This window comes from Mus caroli, unplaced genomic scaffold, assembly GCF_978045245.1.
Source record: "Mus caroli unplaced genomic scaffold, Mus_caroli_1 scaffold_19, whole genome shotgun sequence".
Classification (NCBI taxonomy): Eukaryota; Metazoa; Chordata; class Mammalia; order Rodentia; family Muridae; genus Mus; species Mus caroli.
Genome location: NW_028227274.1, coordinates 60,135,733 through 60,162,189, shown reverse-complemented (window position 1 = coordinate 60,162,189; position 26,457 = coordinate 60,135,733). Strand labels below are relative to the sequence as shown.

General features: G+C 47.3%; 1 protein-coding gene across 3 annotated transcripts in view; it reads left to right on the top strand.

Annotated features, from left to right (window-relative positions):
* Ablim3 (actin binding LIM protein family member 3) overlaps nt 1–26,457 on the top strand; it is a 122,072-nt gene that overhangs the window by 57,441 nt on the left and 38,174 nt on the right. For all 3 annotated transcript variants that reach the window (XR_015046123.1, XR_015046122.1, XM_029471984.2), the window contains 5 exons: nt 3,699–3,882; nt 5,540–5,652; nt 11,435–11,561; nt 16,362–16,455; nt 22,485–22,572. Coding sequence is in view for 1 of the 3 variants with exons in the window: in XM_029471984.2 (XP_029327844.1) it covers nt 3,699–3,882; nt 5,540–5,652; nt 11,435–11,561; nt 16,362–16,455; nt 22,485–22,572 (606 nt within the window). In the remaining 2 variants the exon portion in view is untranslated. The remainder of the gene's footprint in view (nt 1–3,698; nt 3,883–5,539; nt 5,653–11,434; nt 11,562–16,361; nt 16,456–22,484; nt 22,573–26,457) is intronic.

The window sequence follows — 26,457 nt, the reverse complement described above, 5'->3', positions numbered from 1 at the left end:
ATAATAAACATCCAATCAGGGCCTGTGTGGGAAGGGGGCACTATCAGAGAACCACAGACAATCTCCTCAAGTGCCGAGGACAGCCTAGTTCTTGAAACCCAGTTCTAGCACCTAGAAACTTGGTACAGACATGTGGGCATATATTTTGTTATTCTTTAAACTATACAGATATATTTTCCTGTGTGTTAAATATCCCACAATTGAAATATTTTAAATATCAAATTAGATTGTGCTCCAGGCCTTTCTAACAATAATCTTGAAATTTTATAAATCTACTCTTGAACGTCTCGAGTTCTCTGGCAGAATCCTAGTCTCGAACACCTGATATCTCCTTAGTAACAAGCTAGTCCCCTCACCTTACAAAGGAGCTTCAGAGAATGAGGGGGGGCTTTTAAGAATCATGTGACACCTGAGACAAGGACCACAGACAAAAGCCCAGCAGCCTACAAAACGGTGCCTTTCTTTTTGGCACATGCTATGGCGGGGTGTGAGACCTACTTCTAGTCAGGGTGTTCACAGATAACATCCATCTGCATTCTCAACAAGAGGTTCTAAGTTTGTGTAATCTATCCTTCTTACTGCCCAGACATATGATCTGCATTGCTTTTGTTTTTAATCTTTGAGTATGTATGCGTGCATGCGTGTATGAGGGACTCTGCAAGTAGTGCAAGTGTGTATGCGTGCTTATGTGTATGCATTTATACAAAGGTGATGTGTGTGTGTGTGTGTGTGTGTGTGTGTGTGCACATTAGTGCATGTGTATGAAGAATGCTGGGTTTATAAGTGTGCACCACCAGTCTGGCTTTATATAAGTCCCAAGTATCAAGACCTTATGTAGTAGCTTTAACCACTGAGTCACCCATCTTCCAAGTTCTTGTTGTCTTGGTGGTTTGGTCTGGTCTGGTCTGGTCTGGTCTGGTCTGGTCTGGTCTGGTCTGGTCTGGTTTGGTTTGGTTTTTCAAGACAGGGTTTCTCTGTATAACCCTGGCCGTCCTGGAACTCACTCTGTAGACCAGGCTGGCCTTGAACTCAGAGATCCGCCTGCCTCTGCCTCTGCCTCCCAAGCACTGGGATTAAAGGCATGTGCCACCGCTGCCCAGCAAGTTCTTGTTGTCTTAATCATTGGAATTTTACATATGTGTGTATGTATGCATCATGGCTACCCATATATGCTCACTCTTACTAGTCCCTCATGTAGCATATGCCCTGTGTGTGAGGCTCTGCTGGGTCTCCTATGCATCTGCTATCCTGCTCCTGTTCGCCCCTTGCTAGCCTCCCATCCCGGGCTCCCTACTGTATTTCCAGGACTCCATTTGATTCTTATCAACTTTTACATCCTTCCCACCAGAAACTTCCTCCTCTAGCTCCTTGGAGGAAATGAAGGAACTGATTGTTCCAAGTTTTCTCATGGCCTCCTGGTTCTCTCCACTGGGAGAGATGATTCTAGAGGTGGAGTTGGCAGAGAAAACAAAGGAGAAAAAGAAAAGGGAAAAAACAGGAGCTGTTTCCAATGAGGTAGTAGGCCATGACCCAACTGATTCCATGAAGCAATTGATCCACCACCTGCATGCCCAGAACAGCCTGTGCTCTGTCTCTGCCTGCTCCCAAGGCCAGGTATTGTTTAAGAGGATGAATTTCCATGGTGCCTGAAAGCTGAGACCTTCCTGGCCTCTTGTCACCACTGTCCCCACCATCCATCCTGCCTTCCCCTAACCCAGCAAGACTTCATACTGACTTCAAAATGCTCAGACGCATGGCAACCCCAAGTTCTTCTCCTGGGCCCACAGGAGGTCAGTTCTAAAAGTTCAGCCTCCTTAGTGTAAATTGAGGCCCCAGAGAGGAGAGAGCCAAGTTCAAGGTCTTCCAAAGATTTAGTGGCAGGAATGAGACGAGAGCCCAGTGATCTAGTTCCAAGATCACTCCATCCCCCACTGTCTGTTAAGCTTGCTGCCTACAGAAGTGAGCAAACACTTGCGAGACATGTTTGCCTGAATCTGCAAAGCTCTCCTGCTGTCAGCCTGGCTTCTTTTGCAGAACTCTCTGTAATGAAATAGTATTTACTCAGGTGACATCACCCATTACAAGCTGGTTCTGCAAACTGACAGGTTTGGAAACTGTTGGTTCCCCAACCATTGCCCAGACTTGAGAGAGCCGCTTTTTGTATCTACATATCCTCAGGGAACTCATGCCAAAGATCAGAGTACCTGCTGAGTACTGTACTACTCTTGAGTCTTCCATTTCTTTCCACCCAGAGATGGACTGTGTGAAAAGCCAAGCAACCAGACAGTCTCCAGATAGGTGTGGACAAGCAGGGCTAGACACGAGACCCAAGGGCCTTTCCAGTTACCTTCCTTTGACCCACTCTAGTTTTAGCTGAACTAGTACAGTCACATGCATACTGGGGTTTCATTATCTCTTGGACTCTTTTGTTTCCATTGGAAGAAACAGCTTCTTCCTATAGCTTAATGTGTTTGTTTCATAAATTAACTTCCTACTGGGAGACCTTATCCCCAGATTCCCTTAGTGGGGCTTGTTTCCTCCATAAATTCAATTGTTCAGATACCTACAAATCTACCTGCTTTTCTCTTACCCACCCTCTATTTCTATAAAATGCCACACTGGAGAAAGCTTCCCAGTCAATATCAGCTTGTCTTCTCTGAGTCCTGGGATCAAAGCATGTGTTGTTTTCTGCAGTAGGGTGTTACCATCAAGTTCTGGTGGACAGCCAGGAGTAATGGCAAAGCCTGCATTGTTCTATGGCCTGCTGGATCTCTCACCTCACCCTCAGAACCAACCAATGGCTTAGGAGTTATCCCACATGGGGAAAACCTGAACTTCTTAAGCTGGACTGTTGCCTTTCTCCTGGTGGGCTGGAACCATTTTGTTCTGTGTGACTTCCCTTCACTCCCTGCAAACTCCACTGTGCCCCAGTCTCACCCCATGCAACTGTGGCTGGCAACTCCCTGTGCCTGTACTCTGTCCCATTCTGTGGTATCAATGCTTCAATCCCTCCCTCCGTGCTGACAAGATGTCCTTTCTCCCATGGTCTGTACTTTTCTCACGGTCCATGGCGCATAATGCATGCATCTTCTCTCTGCAGACCCATTTAGCTTTTTGCAGTTCAGGGATTGTATATTTTGCATCACGTGCTGGGAACAGGCCAATCCTCTGGCTGCAGCACGAACCAGTCAGAAGCCTCACATTTTCCATCCCGTTGCCAACCTATTCTCTTCTGTTGGGGATTCGGAGCCTATAATCTCCACACCGCTCTTGACCTAAGGGAGAGTCAAGCACATAGCGAGTTCCCAAGAGATTTTTTATTTTAGTGATTGACTCGTTCTCAATTTCATGATACCACCAGCTGGGTGGCATGCCATGATCCCCAAGGCCTTGAAATTCAGTTTATCGAGAGGACTGCATAATGCCTATGATCCCCAGGGACTATATATCAGAATCAGCTGGGCAGTGTGAAAACCCAGACCTGGACTCAGGGATTCCAAACCAAGCTTAGGCATCCACCCCTGAATAAGCTCCATATGATTCTAATGCAGGGGACCCCAAAGCCCATGAGCTCTAACATGCCACCATCTCATGTCAACTCATGACAAAGTCAGACAGCAGCCTTTCCCCTTGTAAGGATCTTCTTGCAAACTCTCCCTGGACTCAACCTGCACTGTCCCCTTCCCTGTTTCTCCAAGTATGTGGATGCGGCCTGGCCCAGTCTGGCTTCTTCTTCAAGAACCAGGAGTACATCTGCACCCAGGACTACCAACAGCTTTATGGCACCCGCTGTGATAGCTGCCGGGACTTCATCACGGGTGAGGTCATATCTGCCCTGGGCCGTACCTACCACCCTAAATGCTTCGTATGCAGCTTGTGCAGGTGAGTGTTCTAAGAGACCAGGCCCTCTTGGGTAAGCCTGAAGGAAGAGAATAACATGGCCTTTCCCAGGCAGCTCAGGAGCATATAGGCTTTTCGCTGAAATCTGATGTTTCTGGACACTTGAGAGTGGGTGGACTGCTCTGATAGGCCAGTGGTTTTCAAACTGTGTCACCCCCAGATCTTGTCTCATCACATCCAGTGGGATGTAAAGCACTGGTTGATCCTGTGATGGCAGGGTAAGGATCTAAACCTCATGGTTGGTGTTCCATTTCCTCTCAAAAGGCCTCCAAGAAAGCCACTGAGTATCTTGTCTCTCAGAAGTCAGTCTGGGAGCCAAGTATCATTCTGGCCCAGGCTTCCAAACTCTCATCCTTGGGGTAGCATAAGGATGTCTATCGATAGCCTTCCTCCATCATCCCAACACTGTCTCTTGCTGGAAGAATAACCCCAGCAAGTAGCCTCATCTGTGTAAGCCTGGGTAATGGCGGTTAGACCATTGCAACCTCACTAGCTTTCAGTAAGATGTGTGATAAGGGTCACACAGAGACTTGCATCCAGTGGCTGGCCTGCAGTATGCTTGTTCTCACCCCTGCGGTAGGCATCCAACCACCCTCTCAGAACAGTTCCTCTCTGCCCGCTTCCCTGCCAGACAGCTCAGTCACATGTCTGTTAATTTGGCAATGTGCGCTATTGGGTCAGCTGCATGCCAAGCAACACATTAAGGAGATGAAATCAAACTGAAGAAAACCTCAGCCTCGCCCACCAGTGTGTTAAAATTTAATGGCCGTCTCTGATTAAGTCATAAGCAAAATATGATTTGAGTACATGCGCATTTTTATTTTGGAAAAGAAAGTATTGATTAATTATTCTCCCTGTAAAATAACCAGTGGTTGGTTAGTTGCCAAATAGAGTAACCAGTTAGAATTTCCGACTAATGGCTGTGTAAAAAAAATAACAAATCGGGATGGTGAGGGTATAGCTACCCAGATTTCCCTCCACTGTTCCCTGTTGCTCATAGAAAGACAGTGGGGCCACTTGTTCTGTGCTAAGCTCCAAGCGTGTGTGATAAGCACCGCACATCGCATGAACAAAAGCAGCCACTCAACAAACGGCATTGGCAGTGCTGGGGCTCTAGATGTAGTTTATCATTTTGTTGGGCAGGCAGATGTATGAGCTTGAGACCCTTCAGCTAGAGAAACAGCAAACACAGGACAAGGGGGAAATGTTTGGGTACTGATAGTCTTCTCATTGGGAAGAGGGTTTTAAGAGATGTCTAGATAGTGAAAAGGAGAAATTGGCAACTTTGGGGCCTGAGTGGTCCCTTGATACATGGGGACAGGACAAGCTGTGATGACAGAACAGCTCTGTGAGGAGTGGGTCGCCTCTCCTTTACAGCTGGGGAGCATAAGCTCACAGCGACAGTATGACTTTGCAACTGTCACATGATGTAAGTAGCCCAACAAGTCTTCGAGTTCCTGGAACCTGGATTCTGGGTGCTTTATTCAGTCTGTCATTCTGAATAGCACTTGACTTGTCTGATGCTCTAGGAAACAAGCTACGCATCTTATAGAATACCCAAGCACATGCCTGTCAGTCACCAGGAGCCGCAGACTCTTTAGAACAGGAGACATTGACTCTCTTTCTCATTCCCTTGCAGGAAGCCTTTCCCTATTGGAGATAAGGTGACCTTCAGTGGGAAAGAATGTGTATGTCAGACGTGCTCCCAGTCAATGACCAGCAGCAAGCCGATCAAGATCCGTGGACCAAGCCGTAAGTCCTCCCCATAGGCACTGCTCTGTCCATGAACACGTCCTCCTGAGTACCCTCTCCTGGCGGGAAGCAGGGGAGGCTGCCACCCTGGATGAATCCTAGCATTATCCAGTTGGCATACAGCCCAGACACAATGCAGGGAAGACAGGCTATAGGGAATGATAGCCAGAGCCACTTTGGTAGGGTTCTTTCTAGGACAAAGAGGGGAGGCGTTCCTGATTCTACGTACCAACACTGCAGCAGAGTTGATCAAGGGTTTTGTTCCCACTAGTTCTCCATTTCTAGAAACTCATTCAAGAAGTCAGGAGTGATTTTAAGAATAAACCCCACAGAGCATGTTTCCGGGACCACTAGGTCAGCCTTGTGGATCATCATGTGAAAGAGCATATTTCTGGGCTCATCTGGAACCTTGGAGAATGGAATCCAGGGGTCACACAAGAGACTTGGGTGATTCATTAGCTGTTCTTAGGGCGAGAATAGCATGACAAAGACATCAACCACACCATAATAACAGGACGTTTTTATCAAGCCACATATTGGAGGGGGACATAAAGGTTGAGAGTATGCCTTATGGCAGTCCTAATCTGCGGAAGTCAGTCCACTCACTGTGTGTACTGACAAGATGCTTAAATCACTGTTCTTAGATGTCCTTGTAGAGCCGTGGACAGCACGCACCCACAAACACACACAGATCCAGCGCTCTGGGTCTCCTGAGCCACACTGAGCTCCAATGATCTTTCATGTTATATGATACCCTGGCTCTCGCCCCATCAAGAGAATCAATGAAAACCCATTAGCATCCTGTGCTGCATTACTGTGTGGGTACAGATGCCGCCAGGCATGGCACCAGCACAGTCAGCATGCTGGAGCTGCATCACACCAAGGAGGAGAGCCACGTCAGCTGCCCTCAACTCCCAGGGGCTCCATTACAGCCTGCCTCGCTGTGGTGAACTGATGGGAGAGGCAATGAATGGGCTTGCCTTGCCTGCCCTTCCTTTCCGTGAAGTCAGATTTGTTCCTGGGATAGGATGTGATGTTAAGGCCTCTTCCTTTAGTGTCCTTGACAATACTCAAGAACAATCTATTGCTCTGGCCAGGTTTCATCCCCAGGTGGCTGAGTGTGCACACAACTATCCTTCATAACTCCTTGATATCATATCCCTATGACCAAAACACTAGATAAGGGTTCTCGCCCCATGGCTTATGCTTCCTGGAAGCTCAGAGACCAGTGGCCGCATATGTGAAGAACAGACAGAAGCAAGCTGGAGTTGGGAGGCTGCAAACCAGCTGCAGGAGACAAAGTGATCTTATAGCCTCCCTGACACTTGATTTATACAGCTATGAAAAAAAAAAAAAACTAATGGGATGCCTTATCATCTTCGCAGGAGTGTTGTAAAAAGCCACAGCGTTTCTGTTCAGGGATCAGGTTAGCACGATTGGTTTAGGCATACCTTAGGATGAATATGATCAGAGGATTACCTAAAGGGGAAGACTCATCCTGAATGTGGACACCATAGCCCCTTAGGCTGGAGAGGCAAATGGCTTACCATAATGGGCTGAAACATTCAAAACCATGAGCCAAAATGAATCCTTTTTTCCCCCCTTAAATTGCTTCTTTCTGGTATTTGATTACAGCAATGAGCAAGGCTAGCTGACTCCAAGGTTTACTGTAGAAAGCACACCAAAGGAACATGGAGAATAAGATTCCTGAGTCCACTGTGAATTCTCTGGGGTGCACTGTGTGTTTCTGTGTGTGCTGAAGTCTCAGAAACAGGACAGGCTTTCTCTACCGAGTGAAAGCCTAATATAGAAACAAGTTCTAGAAGAGAGATATCTAACATGCCTCCACCATAGTTTTGCAGATTGGGATATCCAGAAGGATGAGGGAGAAGTTGTTAAAAACAAACAAGTGGGCATGTGAGCGGTTTCCAGGGGAACAAAGGCCCTTGGCTTAGCTCAGAAATAAAAGTATCTACCCGTGCACCCACTGAGTATATTTCCTTGAAGTATCCTCTGCAGAGATGATTGCAGACTCTGCAAGGGATCCCTGACTAGAGGGCATAGTAGATGCTTCCTGGGCTCCTAAGGAATGGAGAGAACTAAAGCAAGAACTGAAAGATGGAGAAAAACATACCAGAGGACAGAAAAAGGACAAATCACCTAGTTGGGTTTTTTTTTTCCTCTTAGCTATAAGAGTGTGAAGTTTCATCCCTGTAGTGTGGATATATTCTGGCAAAGCTAGGATAATATTTACTCAAAGGAAAATAGTCATAAACTGTCAAGAGGAAAAAAAATCATGTTATCGTCTGTAAAAGAAATACTCCCAGATCATAGATCTCATAAAGAAGAATCAATAGCAGGAGAACCATCCACATCAACATTAGCACAACCACAGTCATTACCGTCACCAGCACAAACATCACCAGCACCAGCACCAGCACAATTGTCACTGTTACTAGCACAGGCATCACAATCACCACCAGACTCATCACTGTCACCACCGTCACCACCATAACCATCACCACCACAGCGGTTACCATCACTAACAAACCCCTCCGTCACTACTAATCCACCATCACATGTGTCACCATCACCACTGACAGCATTTATTCTATTGTTAGGCATTGCAAACAATGGACAGATATCTCAATCATTACAAAGCTATGAAGGCAATAAGAGTAATTGTTTTATAAGTAAGAAAACCGAGACTCAAAGCCTATAAATGACCTTCCCAAAGTAACACAGATGTTAAGGCTCTGAGGCTATTCCCCTAGCTCCCTATATCAGGAGTATGTCTTTCTAATTGGATAAGGTCCTGTCTTCCTAGGCTAGTTGCCTAAAGCAAGGTGAATAACTTTCTGCGCTTCACAAAGCTCACTTACTTTTGCTGACCTAAATAGAATGGATGATGTAGCCCACTAAACTAAAAATGGCTGCATGGGATCTCTCGGGGCTTTGATAGTAAAGTGAGAGATTTGGAGGAACAGGTGGGGGCATCATGCTTCCTGCCAGCTGAAGACTGTAATTTTGGAATGGAGAAGCATACAAGAAGAGTGGACAGCTGGCTCCCAAAGAAATACCAAGGATGGAGAGTGACTCTCCCAACCCTGTTTAGGGCACCAGACCCATGGGCTCCCAGAGAGGTGTGGCCATCAGTGAACAGGAGCAAAAGGAGAAGGAAGAGGGAGGAGAAGTCCCAGGGAACAGGAAGCCAGGACAATGGAGGACCAGCAGAATAACACGGATAGAAAAGCCACAAGTGAGGGCATCCCAGAATTCTCAAAAGGAATAAGCAGGGCTTCCCTTCAGATCCGAGACTTGGCAAACACACAGGATGCGTGTGAAAATACAAGAATGTCAAATAGAAGAACCACTTATGTGACTGTCAGTTCTACTGACCTGGTTGTAGGGAAGCCGTTTAGAAGAGGAACTTGCCAGAGCCACCTCACTCCGTTCTCTGCCCAGCCTCCAACCACTACACCCCACTGGCTGCTAATTGTTTGTAGCTCGGTGTGCTAAATTTATCTCAAGTGTGTCCCTCTAGCCTGTAGAAATGGCACTTTTTTAGAATGTGGCCATTTCTACCAACAACCAGCTACCAAGGAAGCCTCATTGAAGAGTCAGAGAGTTGCATACTTAGCTAATATGATGTTTGCCACTAAGGAGTTTCTGTGTGGATGTGGATGGGCACATCAAGTGAAGCACAAGACATGGTGGCTAAGGGGGGGAAGAAAAGAAACCACGGTTGCCTTTAGTTATTTGAAGGGATTGCCAGGGAAGAAACAAGAAGATTGTTCTTTGATACGTAAGAATAAGGAAAGTGACAGAGTCAGGTCTTGGCTCCACAGAAAGAAGACATCCTTGACAGTCATGCCTAGCCAAACGCGACACAGCTGACTCAGGAAAGGCTGAGCCTTCGCATGTAATAAGCCATGAAACAGGCACCACCTGTCAAAACTATGGTAGATCCCTGCCCTGCCTGGGACACGTGACCAAGTGCTCTGAGAACTTGAAGCCTCTCTGTGATGGTTAAGTCCTCTTGAGGAGCCACATAGACAGTGTGACCAGACACTGTCTGTTTATAAAGAGAGGAGGCACCTGACCTACCAAAGCCATTGTTTGGGGGGAGGGGGAGTGTTACAGGGAGACATACTGATTCCAGAAAAATGAAAGGAAAAAAGATAAAGCTATGCATTCTTTGCTGTCTAGCCTATCTGAAGGCTTAAAGCACATTGTAGTTGGAGACCTTCCTCCCCCAGCTTATGCTAAGGGATGTTCGAAGGGTGCTCAGCAGTCAAGTGTTCAGACTTCAAGAACCCTACCAATGCTCCCAACAGCCCTCTAAATGTCCCACCCTTTAGACACACCATCTCCTCTTCCAGGACCAGATTAAAGGTGGTCTAGCCAGGTCCCCCGAGTTTAGATGCAGCTTCCCCTCACATGCTCCAAAGTGTACGTCCGTCTTGTGATGCCAGTAAGGAGGTTTGACCTCTGATAAACTTTCCCCAGTGACCATGTTCCTCCTCCGGAGTGGGCCATCTGATCAGCAAGGCCCGAATCCCCAGGATTTCCCAAGTACCCTGGATGCTGGCTGCATTTCCTGCCCCACCCACCCCGCTCTACACTCATTGAACAATAGGCAGACCAGACCACTGGGCTCCAACTTGTTTTCTGTCCAATTCTGGCTCAAGAGTAACAGTGACAGGGAGCAAAACTACATGTCTGGTTTGGGACAGTCTCTTTAGGCTCTTCTCATTGTGTGCCAGGGAGAGATGAACATGGGGGATCCACTCCTTTGCCTGAGCACTATGAGATCCAGTCATTCTTCAGACTTCCTTCAGCCAATATCCTTTGAGTTCCCACTCTGTGCCTAGCACCAGGCTAGGCAGATAGGTAGATAGATAGATCAATGATAGATAGATAGATAGATAGATAGATAGATAGATAGATAGATAGATAGATAGATTTAACACAAAACACAAGTATGTCCTGTCACTAGTTATTTTTCTCCTTATTGCAGTCAAGTACTAAGTTGGAAAGGTTTCTCTTTGGCTCATGGCTCAGAGACTATAGTCCATCATGCCAAGGGGTGGCATGGCGTCAGGAGTGAGTCACAGTTGTGGCAGGAGCATGTGCTCATATCACAGCAGTTCAAAGAGAACACAGTCACTCTGCCAGCTGCCATTCTCCTTGTTTCCTTTTGATTCAGCCCAGCCCATAGGGTGGTGCCAGTCACACTCAGGGCAGACAGAATCTTCCCACCCCCCATCAATTCAAACCATATATAAATACCCTCACATCTAAATGTGTGCCTCCTGTAGGAGTCCAAATTCAGTTGGACCAAGTTGACCAAGTGGATTAACCGTCCCATAGCCTTTGCCTAAAAAAGGAATGGAAAGATACAGCCTGTCTCCAAACACAGGGCTTCTCAAATTTTACCATGCAGAGGTCGTGGTAGGGTTCCATTCCTTAGATGGGGACTGCAATGGTGGGTGTTCAAGCTCCTAGATGATGCAAATATGACAGGCTCTAGGGTGATGAAAGAGAGCATGAGCTTGCAGAAATGGCGGTCATGGTGAGCAGCAGGACAGCACTTTCCTTCCCGACACTCCACGGTCCTTTGTCCACAGGCCAGAGCTCTGGTAACCTTTCTTCCTGCCTGGCAGGGTCTCTGGGTAGAGGCAGCAGCAGGGTGCGGAATAAAATGGTATCCAGGGATGGGTTCCCTTGGCAGGTGATGATGGCCAGACCCAAGATGTCCTTCTTCCTTTTGTCTTCTCAGACTGTGCTGGGTGCAAAGAGGAGATTAAGCATGGCCAGTCACTTCTGGCACTGGACAAGCAGTGGCACGTCAGCTGTTTCAAATGCCAGACCTGTAGCGTCATCCTCACTGGGGAATACATTAGCAAGTGAGTGTCTCTCTCCCTCTCCCCATCAGGTCTCCTGGGGCTTCTGCATCCCACAAGGCCTGCCCCACTATCCTCTCCTGAATCCCCAACATCACCATCACCATTCATCACATTCATTTGAAGCCACAGAAGCCACAGTGGCCACCCTCCCAGCCTCTTCCTACCTTCAGGCCTTCCTGGGTTGTTCCGTCTCCCATGATGCACTGGTGGTCTTCACCTGTGGCTCCTTCCTTTCTTTCCATATACCTCTAACTCAGAGGTAGCCGGCTCCATGCCATCATTCCCACCTCCATCACTACCATCAGACTGCTCTGTTTTACACGGGCTACCACTATTTATAATTATATATAGTGTATGTGTATGTTTTAAGTTTTAATAATGAGAATGCTTCCTAACATTTACTGAGCTCTCACTATGCACAAAGAACTAACAGACATCTTGGGATGGACTATGACATTAGACTTCCTTCCCCTCGCCAGGCATGGCACATGCCTTTTTGACCCCAGCACTCAGCAGAGGCAGAGGCAGAGGCAGAAAGGCAAGAGAGGCAAGAGAGGCAAGAGAGGCAAGAGAGGCAAGAGAGGCAAGAGAGGCAAGAGAGAGGCAGGGAGGCAGGGAGGCAGGGAGGCAGGGAGGCAGGGAGGCAGGGAGGCAGGGAGGCAGGGAGGCAGGGAGGCAGGGAGGCAGGGAGGCAGGGAGGCAGGGAGGCAGGGAGGCAGGGAGGCAGGGAGGCAGGGAGGCAGGGAGGCAGGGAGGCAGGGAGGCAGGGAGGCAGGGAGGCAGAGAGGCAGAGAGGCAGAGAGGCAGAGAGGCAGAGAGGCAGAGAGGCAGAGGCATCTCTGTGAGTTTAAGGCCAGCTTGGTCTATATAGTACTTTCCAGGACAGCCAGAAATAGAGACACTATCTCAAAACCAAAACCAATACAAAATGAAAATAAAAAAAAAAAGAAAAGAAAAGAAAAAACCTATCATAGGACAGAAACTCAAAGGAGCAAGCAATTTGCAGTGGTAGTTTTGCTCTCTGCCCTTCTCAGGGCAGTGGCTTTGACTTAATTACTTCTGCATTCCCAGCCTTTAGCACAATGCCTGACCAAAGTCAGTACTGTTACTACATGGGTTTAATTGAGATAGGAGGAGATGGTAGATAAATAAAAACTATGAGGTAAGAGGACTCAATCTCAGGGACTTACAGCAACTTTGGACACTTCCTCTTCAGGCCTTGACACTAGTGACCACACATACATGTTCAAACATCCAAAGGCAACTGGAAGCAAGGCCCTCAACATTTTGGCACTTCCTGATCCCAGACACTTCCTCTGCCCTTGTCCAACCCAAAGCCAGGAGGTGGTGAGGCTGTAGAGCTACATTATACATGGTGTCTTCTGTGGAGACACATTCAATAAGGGAGACAAGCTACAGACAGGAAGAATTAGGACACCATGGGTTTGTGGAAAGCGCCTGTGAGCTATGAGTATCAGTCATGAGTTACCAAAAGCCCAGTACAACACACTTAAAAGCAACAATTGGAGTTGTTTGATTCAGATATGGAAAAGTCAAACATATACTAGTTTCTCTTCTTCTTCTTCTTCTTCTTCTTCTTCTTCTTCTTCTTCTTCTTCTTCTTCTTCTTCTTCTTCTTCTTCTTCTTCTTCTTCTGCTTCTTCTTCTTCTTCTCCCTCCTCCTCCTCCTCCTCCTCTTCCTCCTCTCTCTCTCTTTCTCACTCTTTTCCTTTCTCTCTCTTTCTCTCTCCCTCCTTCCCTCCATCCATCCATCCATCTCTCTCTCTTTTCCTTTTGTTTTTTTTTTGTTTTTTTTTTTTTTGAGACAAGGTTTCTCTGTATAGCCCTGGCTGTCCTAGAACTCACTCTGCAGACCAGGCTGGCCCTCAAACTCACAAAGATCTGCTTCTGCCTCCTAATTATGCACTCCCACTGTCCAGCTTGGTATACTAGATTCTTGAAGATGCCTTCAGCACTATGGCCTATCTCCTCCTCTACTCCCTTTTTCTCTCTCATCCTTTCCTTCCTCCTCTGCTCCCCTCTCTATTAGATTTACCCCCAGGCAGATTAAATAGCAAAGAAATCATCAGTGGTGCCTGGCTTTAGATCATCAGTTTAGCAAGGTTGGTGAAAGAAACCTTTCTCTAGAAATGGCAGCAGAAGCCCCACAACTACCTCTGACTTAGCTACCTTGCTTTACCTGCCCAGTTCTGCTCAAACACTAACCAGGAAGGCCCAACCTTATAGCAGCCCTTGTGATACTTAGCTGAAGTAGGAAAGAATGGCCTCCGAAGGAAAGCCCACATACTGCTGCCTGAGGAAGGAGAAGTAGCTACTGGCCAAACACACCAGCCTGTGTCCACAGTGCATAATGGGGCTATGACCTCCAGAGCAAGGAAGGATCCCCTTCTAACAAGCTACAGATTCCATCTGGAGCCTGAGAGCTTCATGGAAGCTTTGGGCTGGGCCTTGAAAGACTGGGTAAGATTCAAAATACAAGTATGGAGGCAGAATCCCAGCCCATCAGGAGAAGTAGGGTGGGCATAGGTCAGTCACTTCCATCCAGTTTGGAAACACAAGTATGTACAGGGGTGAAGCAGAATGCCAGGCTGCAGAGGTGAGCTGAGGTTAAGTCACTGAAAGTCCTAGATGCCATGTCCGTAAGTATTAGGCATTCCCCTTCTTAGCATGCCAAGGAAGGAATGTCTATGGGAAGTCGCCAGCCAAGTGTCCAGCACACAGCTCTGGAGCCCCAGCCTAGATTACCCACCCCACCCTCACCCCCGGGTCTCTAGAGTCTATCCCTGGGCCCTCACCTGCTGCAGCAAAGTGGCAGGAGTCATGAAGTTATTACAAATGCTCAAGGCAGAAATTCTCCTGCCTGGATGACCTTGGCCAAGGACTCAACAGCTCTAAGTCATAGTTTGCTCATTTGTTAATAAGATGACTCCAGAGGTCTATGTTCCATATCTAATAAGGACACAGTAAATACAACCTTTCCCATCTGCCTGTGTTTATAATTATGTATATTTCCAGTTCCCTAAGGTGTCCCCAACCCAGGAATCCAAGTGAAGTTGTATTGGCATTTTTTTAACCCAGATGACAATTTTTTCTTTGTGCTGCTTACACAGAGTGAGAACCAGTGTTACCTGAGTGGTTAGTGGTCAGGTTAGTTGAGTCAGAGAGGTTTTGGGTCAGAGTGACTTTAACATTAATGTTAATCACCTTGCTCCCAGGTATTTATTGTCTCCAGCTGGAGACAGAAATAGCATGCCTGCTCTTTAGGCCTGTGTCTGATCCACCTTATCCTATACCCAAAAGTGGAGAACAGTCTCCCTGAGGACTCTCATAGCCACCATGGTGATCGATGTCTTTCCTGAGTTGGCAGTGAGCCAGACACAGAGGAAACCCTGGCATATCCTGGGCCCATCTCCTTCAATCCTCATGAAAACATGGGGAGAAGCCAGAACAGCTGGGCTTGATCCTCAGTGCACGCAGTTCTGGATGACCTGGGGAAGTCACTTAACTGTTCCATGCTTGGGCTTTCTTTTTTTTTTTTTTTTTCTTTTTTTTTTGATTTTTAATATTTTTATTACATATTTTCCTCAATTACATTTCCAATGCTATCCCAAAAGTCCCCCATAACGCCCCCCACTTCCCTACCCACCCATTCCCATTCTTTTGGCCCTGGCATTCCCCTATATTGGGGCATATAAAGTTTGCAAGTCCAATGGGCCTCTCTTTCCATTGATGGCCGACTAGGCCATCATTCGATACATATGCAGCTAGAGACAAGAGCTCCGGGGTTCTGGTTAGTACATCATGTTGTTCCAACAATAGGGTTGCAGATCCCTTTAGCTCCTTGGGTACTTTCTTATTCACGCACTGAGAGATTAATAGTACTGACCTCCCTAGACTGCCATAACTATTAAGTGGAATGATCCATGAGAATCAAAGCAAGCAATGCCAGCCATCAGCTGTAGAGAGCAGTATAATAAGCCATAGCCAGGCTGGCAAGATAATCTAGTGGGTAAAGACACCACACAAGATTGACACCTGATTTAAATCCCAAGTTCGATCTCTGGAACCCATGGAAACATGGAAAGAGAGAACAAACTCCACAGTTATCCTCTGACCTCCACAAGATTGCTGTGGGACACCACATACCATACCACACCACACAAACACACACCACCACCACCACCACCACCGCATATACACACAGCGATAATGGGAGACATAGTGTATAAACTGTGGGAGACTTCTTATGGTCTATCAGCTCAACCAAGTGGATAAAATGTTTGGCTAAAGGAGGAACTCTTGAGGGTCTGTAAGAAACTGATCATATTGTTACATCCCAGAGGGAAACCAGGAAAGTGTGGAAGGAAAGGGGGAAACATTTCCCTTATGCCTGTCTGTACCATGTGTGAGCATTACGTTTCCTACAGCAAACAAAACATGTCTTAAACTGTGTCTTAAATAATTTTCCAAGAGAGTCCTTTGGGACCGAGAGAAGCAGATGGGTCTGGATAACTTATGGGGCTGGGGGAGAGGAAAAAGATGAGACACCAAAAATGGCAGCTCAGAGTCGTGTTCCCATCGGGGCTTAGTGACCTGACCAAATGCAGGTTCCCACGGATTTTCTTTAGCTATATATCTGAGGGGCAGTTTGAGTTTGAAAAGCATTCTCAGCCTCCCAGTCTTGTCCAGTTCCGAACAAGACCTGGACAGACCAGGTTCTGGATAAGGACACCCTCCCCACTCTACTAACTTCCCCTCCTATGTGAACTTCCCTTGCAGAGACGGTGTTCCGTACTGCGAGTCTGACTACCACTCCCAGTTTGGCATCAAATGTGAGACTTGTGACCGGTACATCAGTGGCAGAGTCTTGGAGGTAAGTGAGACAGAGTGACCAGAGTGACCATGGAAATGTGTGAGCAGGGTGGCCTGGGACTCCAAAAAGTCATCACCTAAGAGGAGAAAGTCCCCCCTCCCCGTGTCCCCTTTTCCATTGCTTCAGCCTCCCAGCATCTGCTTATTGCATGGCCCTGACCAGATAACCTTGCCAAGAGCTTGAGCACCCCCAAAATAGAAATGTGGACAAAATAATTCTTGGTTCAAAAACCGCTGCGCTGGAAAAATCGGTTGCTCCTTTGGATTCAGACTCAAGACAGATTTCTAAGGAGTAACAATTAGGATTTTCCTCCAGGCTCTGCCTCAGGATGGAAGCCCTTTTTATGTTTTAACTGTTTGGTAATGTGCTGATTTAAGAAGCAGCTTGTCTAGCAGCTTGCTCTCCAAACCCTTCTTTGGCTGGCCTGTTGCCATGGCAACCACTCTCCCAAGCCTCTGATGCAACAGCCCTCTCTGCCAGTGACAGACCACCTACAGCCCTTTTGCTGAGGCTTTGGCCTTCCCAGCCTTTCCTTCTACCCCTTTTGGAGCTAGATGCTGCCTTCCCATACTTTGGGGTCACCTACCTTGAAGAGCTCAGTGCAGAGAAAAAATAATAGCCCAAGGGTGGGGACAATTGAGGTGTAGCTGTCTCTACTGCTAGCTCACACCCGTCGTTGAGGTGAGCATCTTTGTTATCTATAGGCCTCAGTTTTGCATCTGATAGTGGCTAAGGAACTGTAGGCTGGTTCAGCTACTGTAGGCATAATTATTAGCGTGGTTATTTGCTTGTGGTTATCTTGAGGACTAAGTTGAGAAGGAGTCTATAGCCACATATGGGCTCAGCAGGAGAGCAGAACAATCAGGAAAGGTCTGTGTGAGGAAGTGCATGGAAGCAGAGCCTTCAGGATGATGAGGTCACTGTATGAAAAGGTAGGGAAGCTGGACAGTGGTGGCCCAGGCCTTTAATCCCTGCATTCCAGAGGCAGAGACAGGTGGATTTCTGAGTTTAAGGCTAGCTTAGTCTATAGAGCAAGGTCCACGACAGCCAGGGCCACCTGAAGAAACCCTGTTTCCAAAACCAAGAAACAAAACAAAACAAAACAAAATATTTGAAGGTGAGACTTTATACACCATGTTCAAGAGCTTGGGTTTTATATACTAAGTATAGGGAAAAACCTTTGGAGAACTTTAGAACAGAGCAGCATGACAAAATTGCATGTTTTAAGAATTGCACTTGATGAGATATGGAAAATTCACTGTAGGGAGTCGGAGAAAATCAGATAATCAAATGCAGTGAGTTCCTAAATGATGAAGCATCTCTAAGGACCAGCCAAGAGTGCCAAACAGAGCAAAAGGAATGAGCACAGGAAAGGTTGCTGGGCCCAGGTTTCCAAGGCTGTGGGTTCAAGATGGAGTCTATGTATGATTCACTGGGCACTGAGGAGTTGGGAGAGACGGAATGGGAACAACCTGTCCACTGGAGGAAGCTAGAAGGAGGCCACCAGGAGCCACAGCATACCTTTGTCTCCAGCTTCGTGGAAGTAGAAATTCAATGTGTTCAGCCAATGTGGGACAACTTGAGAATTTGGGGACTGAGGAAGAAGAAACCAAAGTAGGGGCAAAGTGTTGAGTCTGGGTGACAAGAAGCTTAGATTAGGGGCCCGGGCATGGTGGCACGCGCCTTTAATCTCAGCACTCAGGAGGCAGAGGCAGGCAGATTTCTGAGTTCGAGGCCAGCCTGGTCTACAGAGTGAGTTCCAGGACAGCCAGGGCTACACAGAGAAACCCTGTCTCGAAAAAACAAAAAACAACAAAAAACAAAAACAAAAAAGAAGCTAAGATTGGCATCTGCAGCACCAGAAACAGAAAAGAAACCATATGATCTGGACAGAAACTTAGAGAACATTTGAGATGGGCTATGACTGAAATCCCAGGAAGGTTGCACACAAGAGCATAGACCAAAGCCCAGAAACAAAGCCTAGACCCAGAGAGACGGACATCAAAGCACTCAGAAGTGAATGAGAGTAGAGGAAGTAGTCAGGATTTCCAAGGCAGAAGAGAGATACTGACAGACTGGAAAAAGCACTAGCAGTGGCCTTGTAAAATGGTTGCCTACAGGTGGCACAGAGATCAGGAGCTGCTATAGAGACAATTATGGCTATAGGTGGAAGGTTGGAGAGATGGCTCAATTGGTAAAGGGTTGGTTTTGAAAGCACAAGGACCTGAGTTCGATTCCCCAGAACATGTGTTAAGAAGCCAGGTATAATGGTGCTTATGTGCTGCTCCAAGGCTGGAGAAGCAAGGACAGGCAGAGCCCAGGGGTTCATGGGTCAGCCAGCCAAGCACCAGCCAAGTCTACCTGGTGAGTGGTCAAGCAGTGAGAGACCCTATCTCCAAAGACAAGGTGAAGGGAATGGAGAGATGGCTCAAGTTAAGAGCACTGGCTGCTCTTCCAGAGGACCCAGGTTCGATTCCCAGCACCCATATGGCAGCTCACAACCATGGGAAACTCCAGTTCCAGGGGATCTCATGTCTTCTTCTGGCCTCTGTGGGCACCAAGCATAAAAAGGATGCACAGACATGAAGACAAAGCAATCACATCATAAAATACAAGTCGTTTTAAAAGTGGGCAATTCCTGAGGAACTCTGGCCTTCACAAGCATGTGCACACATGTGAACTTGCACACCCATGTGAACCTATAGGTGCATGTGCACACAAGATATGGGAGGGAGATTGATAACGCTGTGAGAGGATGGAGCTTCAAGAGACCTGGCAGCTCACTTGGAGTGTTGGTCAAAGGCTGGTGCGGGCGGTGGAAGCTTGCCTTAAATGGGAATTGTTGGCTACTTCTGCATGACTGTGAGGAAGAAGCATTCAGAAAATTGCAGAGCCAGTGGAATGGAGGCCACAGAGCTGGATTTTCTTTCAAGAGAAAAATCTCGACACACACTGTAGCTAGAACCGTTTTCTAATAGCTACTTTGGTAGTCTCTCCCTCCAGTGGCAGCTGTCACTGGGGTCCAGTTGACCCTGTCCTTCAGCCTGTTGGACTTACTGACTTCTTTTTTTTTTCTCTTGGAGTTGGGAAAGACATTTTGCAATCAGGTACCCCATCCTTGTTTTACCAATGAAGAAAAGAAACACCCAAGACAAGTGGTACCTTTGCAAGGTCAGAGACAGAGATGAAGTGCGGGACTCCACCCTTCCGGATCCTACACGGGTGCCTAAAGCTCTCAGCCACTCAGAGACTAGGAAAAAAAATATCATGGATTTGAATTCTAATTTTGCTATGTCTAGCCAAGACAGTTGAAGCCAGTTGAGTCAGCCTTTGTCAGTAGTGAAGACTGCCACTTCATCTTAATGGATATGTTAAACAGGGCTTTATTTAGTCGGAAGGCAGAAGCTACCCTCAAATCATAGGGGCTCAAAAGGAAATGTGTCCATTCTCATAATAAGAGTGTAGTCATCATTCTGGCTCCGGGCACTGCTGGAGAATGTGGCTGATCAAAATCACTTGACTCTTTGACCATCTTGGCTCCATGGTCTTCTGCATTGCCTTTATTCTGAAAAGGGCTCTGTTTCATGGTTGGGGTATTGGACACCAGTTGCTCAAGCTCATATCCTACCAGCCACATCCACAGTGGATAGCAAACTGTTCTTTCCTAATAGATCAGCAAACAGCTGGGGACTCTCTGGATAACTTCAGGCCCATCTCTGAACCCGCTGTGCCCGTAGAGTTAGAATCAGCGTATTGGTGGGTTTAACACAATATAACCATATGGCCTGATGGCAGGAGGTCCAACTGAGCAAGGCTTAGTGCTATTTCTGGAAGATGGGAAAGGATGCTAGCTAGGCAGTTGCCCAGTACTGGGCCAGCACATTTCCAGTATACTGCTGGCACTTAAAATTCTTTCTCTTCTCATCCCAACCTTCCTGTTCCCTTCCGAGGCTATCTTATGACTCCTCCTCTGGGGACAGACAGACTTCAGTATGCTGAGTGTCAGACCCACCCTTCATTCCTGTGTCCTCAGCAAAAGGAGCCACAGCCTGCTTTTGCTCCATTTCAAACCTTGGCTGCCATTCTCAGTACTTTCTAATATGGCCTCGCTTGGCGGTGATACCAGCTCTCCACTATTTTTCTTCCCTGCTTTCCTGACCTCGGGTTGTTAGTGGGTGAAATGGTTTGTGGCATATCTCTGCCTTTGTTCTCTTATGCTGGGGGGTAGGCTGCCCTGGTAGCCTCGATTCTCTCCCATTGTTGTCTAAGCCCATCCAGGACCAAGGTGGCTGAGACTAGCATGAAGTCTCTTTCATCTGGGGCAGGGTGGTAGAGTGTGACATTTAAGAAGATGTGTGCTTCAGTGTTGCTGGGGCACTGTTGCCACGAAGGGGGAAAATCAGGGCCAAAAAAGGCCTGTAATTGAAAGGATAAGGAGACACGGTAGGAAGAGGCTACTAATTAAGCTGATTATCCTTGTCATGGTACCACAGAATCAGTCCCACGACTTCCTTACTCGGGAAAATAGCAGGCTCCTTCTAAAGTTTGAATACAGCTCGCTTGGTTGAAGACAAGGACATTTTTTTCATTGGTGGGAGCCAAATAAACAACCAAGAATGGAGAAAGGAGACATTGAAGATTATTCTTCTTTTGTAAGAATCTGCCCTTTTCACATTCTCGATGAGATAAGAGTTTCTCCAAAAACAGACAAGCTGATCCCAAGAACCCCACCCCTAAGACTGTTTGGAAGCAAGGTTTCTTTATATGATTGTAATTTTGGAACTAACATCAGACCTAAAAGAGGATTTCACAACACCCAATAGTAATTCATTTACCTCATCCCTCCCCCAAAATACCTATCCCGATATGAAAAATATCCATCAAAACAGGCTGCACCTCTCATCCCAGGCTCTGAGCTGCTCCTCCCATATGGGAACCCGAGCTCTGTCACCCTTTGGTGACACCCTTTGGTCCCTTGCACATCAGGTCTTATGGGATACAGTTCCAGCATCTAATGCAGAAGTAAGACAGCGCCTGACACTGCTACTGGTTTCCAAGAAGACCTTCAAACACAACCTTCTCAAAAGCCAACCCCTCTCCAACCCCCAAAGAGATTTGGCAACTTCACTCATTTGCCAAAACCAGGTTAGAATAGGCCAGTCTGAGAGATCCAGGTGAAAGAGTCTAGGAGCTCTGGGGGTCCTGCTTCTCACATAATATAACTTACACACTGAGCACATTTTTTTTAAAAAATCAGTCCTTCATAGGCTTTTCTCATATTTTCTGGCATGTTTGTAAACTTCACACACTTATCCTTACCTAACACTTTAATCTGTCTTTAAGTTGACTCACTTAACAGACAACTGGTAAAACATAACAGGAAAAACCAAGTCATTTGCCAAATTGAAGACAACCCAAAATGAATATAGTTCTGGCCAAGTTTTCTTGTTTGTGAAGACTTCAAGCCTCGTACTTGCTTTCATTCTTAGAAAAATAGATCAGTGTGCTTTAGATCATGCTAAAGATTCATGGACTCTAAACCGGTACATTCCCCTTGGTGAAATCAGAATTCAAACAGGGTTAAAAGGATTTCCTTATCTAACATCCATTAACCATCTATCTATCGGTCGATCATCTATCTCTGACTCTCCCTTTATCATAGTACTTACAGTCATCTTTGTTATCACTAGTATTAAGGGCCCCTTAGGAAGACTTGGGGACATGCTGGCAGTCCTCAAAATGACCTTTCCTTGTGGGCAATGAGGATGTGGGAAGAGAAGCCTCTGAATCCCCTGCGTGTGTCCAAGGAAATTCCATGAGTTTTCACCAGGACCCATGAAGGAATAACCAAGATCTTTGGGTAAACTCTCATATGGTTGTGGATGCCCCTGGGCAGCCTCCCAACCAACCACAGGGCAATGGAAAGAGACACCAACACCACCAATATACCCAGGACGGGTTCACCCACCAGCCGTACTCTACAGTAAACCCAATCTTGATGCTTCTACTTCATGTCCTGGTTTCCACAGGCAGGAGGGAAACACTACCACCCTACCTGTGCCAGATGTGTACGCTGCCACCAGATGTTCACTGAGGGGGAGGAGATGTATCTCACAGGTAAGCAAATCTGACCCTCTCTCTCTAACGCATTCTAGTAGGCTCACGGCTGGGAAAGACAGCGGACCTCCTTCTGTTTCCGTGATATCTTTGCTGTTAGCTTTTCCTCAAGGTTGCAATTAATTCTCTCCTCTCTGGGTGGATGAGGAAAGTTGCCGGCGTGGCTAATATGAAGTGACATGTAATCTGCCTTCCATCCCTGTGTGCCTCCGCCGGCTGCTCCCCTGGCCTGCTTCCCTGGCAATACCAGGAGTCAATTGCTCTGGCTCCACCTGGGGGTGGGAGGTTGAGGTAAATGGGGCCAAGGAGTTAAGAGAACCTCCAGGGAATGCCCGGGGTTCTGACTCTGCAAGGCATCCACCTGCCTCGCTCCATCCATTGCAACTCCACACCCAGGGCATCACAACAGACTGTTGCTTGGGGATCCCCAGGGTGAAAGACACAGTGGCACCCCCACCTCCGCCCTAGCCCTCCTGTTCTGGGATTCCTGTGCCTCAGTCACTCAGGTGATCTCTAGCTTCCTCTCATCCCTCTGTCCTTTGTCCAGCCCCCTTGTCCCAGTATGCCACAGCGCTCTAGGCTTTGCTCTTCCAGGCCCCTCCCACTCCACGAGTGGGAGCTTCTCTGATCACTTCAGCTTCTCATCTGAGGCCTCCTCACCAAGGTATCAAACCTTGTTTCTGGATTTGAACAAACTTACCACCTAAGCTACCAAACCAACTTGACTTTAGCAATTACTTCTGGGGGTCTCTCACATGTGAAAGGTCTGTCTCATTACAGCCCCACAGCCTAAGGCAGGAACTAGGTGTTTCTCAACAATCACATGAATGGCAGTCAGCCATGCCAAGTGATGTCAAGGGGAGGGCCCAGTGGGAGGTGTGCCAAGAAAGGTACCTTACAGAAGGACCAAAAGCAGAGCTCCTGGTGAATGGCTGATAACTGGTATGTTCTCTTTATAACACTGTCACCAAAGTACCCGATAAAAATTGCTTAAAGAGAAAAGAGATTCCTTTTTGCACAGTCCAGTCCATCACGGTAAAGAAGGGTTTGTGTAGCAGTGGACCTTGTGATGTAGGCTATTTTTTACCATGGGCAGACAAGAAAGAAGGGGTCAGGCTATAACTTTCAAAAAGGCCCACTTGTAGTGACCCACTTCTGCCATCCAAGCCCCACCTCCTAAAGGTGTCACAGCCTCCCCCACAGCAGCCAGCTGAGAAGCAGGCAGGCCTTCCCAGGATGAGCCGATGATGGACATCCGAGATTCAAAACCTAACAGCTGGTACCTCTGTCTGTTCAGGCTGCAAAGCCAACCAAGATAGACTGGTAGCTCATAAAGGATAGCAATGTACTGCTCATAACTCTGGAGACTGGCAGGTCCAAGATCAAGGTGGCTGCAGATTTAATGTCTGCTGATGGCCCACTTTCACACTGGTGCCACTTTCTTGCTGTATCCTGACACGGTGGAAGGGGCAAGGTGCCACCCTCTTGCTATATCCTGACACAGTGGAAAAGGCAAGGTGGTCCCCCGAGGCCTATTTCATAAGGATGTTGATCTCAATCATGGAAATTCTGCTTTCATGGCCCAATCGCTTCTCCAAAGCCCCGTCTCCTAATATTGTTACATGGAAGGAGTATAGCGGGGCCAACGTTAGGGCTAAGAGACAGAGAGAAGCCCAACAACTCGTAGACAAACCAGAAGGAACCAAATGCAAGCAAAGTACAAGAGACTGTGGGGACTCAGAAAGAAGGAAGTTAAGTTATGACTGGTATTGAGAACATAAGGGTGTTGGCTGAGTCAGTATGGTTAGCCTGGCTAAGAATGTTCTAGTAGCCTCTTGGACAGAAGTAAGAGTCCTTCAAGGTTTCCCCAGAAGATAACCCTGAGCACATGGGCCGGTTATAGGGTGGGTCTTCTTAGGGATATTGTCCTCATCCCAGATTCCTACAGCCACAAAGTCCCTCAGGCTGTACTCTGCCTTCTGTGTCTGTTTCAACACTGTTGATATCTGGGGCTAGACAGTTCTTTGGTTAAGGATTGTCTTGTATGCTGTCTTAAGTAACATTCCTGGTCTATACCCACAAGGTGCCAGTAATATACCCATTCCAAAACTGTCTCAGATATTGCCTAATATCCTAGCATACAGGAAACAGGACGACATCATCCTCAGCTGAAACCTGTTGCCCAGAGCTATTCAACAGAGGCCTGTACCATCCACAGGGTGTGCGGGGCATGGGTTCCAATGGGTTCCTTAAATATAGTCATCATTCAGGTGTTGGAGGGGGAAGGGTGTGTGTGAAGCCATAGCCCTCATTGCATAGGTGAGGCAGGGGATACTCGTAGAGAAATGCTTTGTGAACCAAAGTGTGTAGGGCAGAGAAGAACATGGGCAGGGGTTCCCTCCAGGCTCTCTCCACCTTCTCCCATGGGACTCAGACTCTGGCAACCCCAGGGACGCCAATGCCCTCCACTGATCCTAAGTTGTCCCTGCTTCAGGACCCTGTGATACAAGTCTTACCCAAGCAACCACCACTAGGGTGTGAAGTTGGCACTTAGGTAGAAAATCTGCTGTGCAATGTTCACCTTCTCAGCCTCCCGGTGTTGAGCCTGCCCAGTTGTGTGGGCACATTCCCACTCGTGTACCACTGAGCAATCAATATCTTTACCTTCCTGCTTAACCTCCAAATCCCCATTCTCCTGTGGTAGTTTGGCCTAGACTGCTTCAGTTCGAGTCCTGGCACTATTACTTACTAAGGTTGTGTGTGTGTGTGTGTGTGTGTGTGTGTGTGTGTGTGTGTGTGTGTGTTTCTTTTTTTTCCCCCTTTGGTTTTTTGAGAAAGGGTTTCTCTGTGTAGCTCTGGCTGTCCTGGAACTCACTTTGTAAACCAGGCTGGCCTCGAACTCAGAAATCTGCCTGCCTCTGCCTCCCAAGTACTGGGATTAAAGGCGTGCACCACCACTTAACTTTAGACAAGCCTCTTAACTTTTCTGGACCTTGATTATCTAACCTGAATGATAGACTCCGAGCACCCCCTGTGAGACACAAGCATAGTTAATTCCTAACACGAGGAAAGCTCTCTTTGTTCATTTATCATCTACTGAGATCTACCTTGTATCCAGTTGTCTCCTAACAGCTGGAGAGGCAGACTGGAGCAGCAGAGGCAAAGCTCTGGCCCTCAGGGAGTTCACAGCTATGAGTTAGTTACTCGGCTCACCCAACCTCACACAGATGCTGAAGGAGTTAAGCGATGGAGTTGAGCCAACAGCTCTGTGACTGTGAGACAGACTGCACTGTAGAACTTAAGGCAGAAATGCCTCCAGGAGGTGGGAGATATTCTTGTAGTGAAGAAGAGCTGTCACCCTCTCATTAATTATCCCCATCCCTATCCTTCTGGCTCCTGGGAGAGTGGGAGTAATTGCAGAGTATGAGAGGACCTGCCTCAGGAGGTGCTGAGTGATCTGGAATGAGGGGGCTTGGACCCTGGGTGCTAGAGTCATAATGATTCTCGTTATGGGTGTCATGTGTGGGTGGCAGCCACCAGGAGTTTCAGTTACCACTGGGAGCTGAACCTAGAATACCCTCGAAGAGTAACAGCACCGGGATTCAAGAAATGGCAGTTCAGAAGTAAAATGAGCCAGCTGAGAGCTACGAGTTCTGAGTTCAAGGGTCAGCACTTCCACTAATGGGCTGGCATCTTGAGGAGTGACTTTCTCCTCTGGGTCTCTTCCTTCCCTTGTCAAGTGAGGCTGGAATCAATCTCTCATCGGCCACTCCTGTGACAGCCACACTGCCCCGGGCTCTCTATTGCATGCCAAGTACTCTACTTGGAGGTGAGCAAAGTGAGCATGGTAATTTGCCCTGGTGGAATTTATTGTCAGAAAGAGCA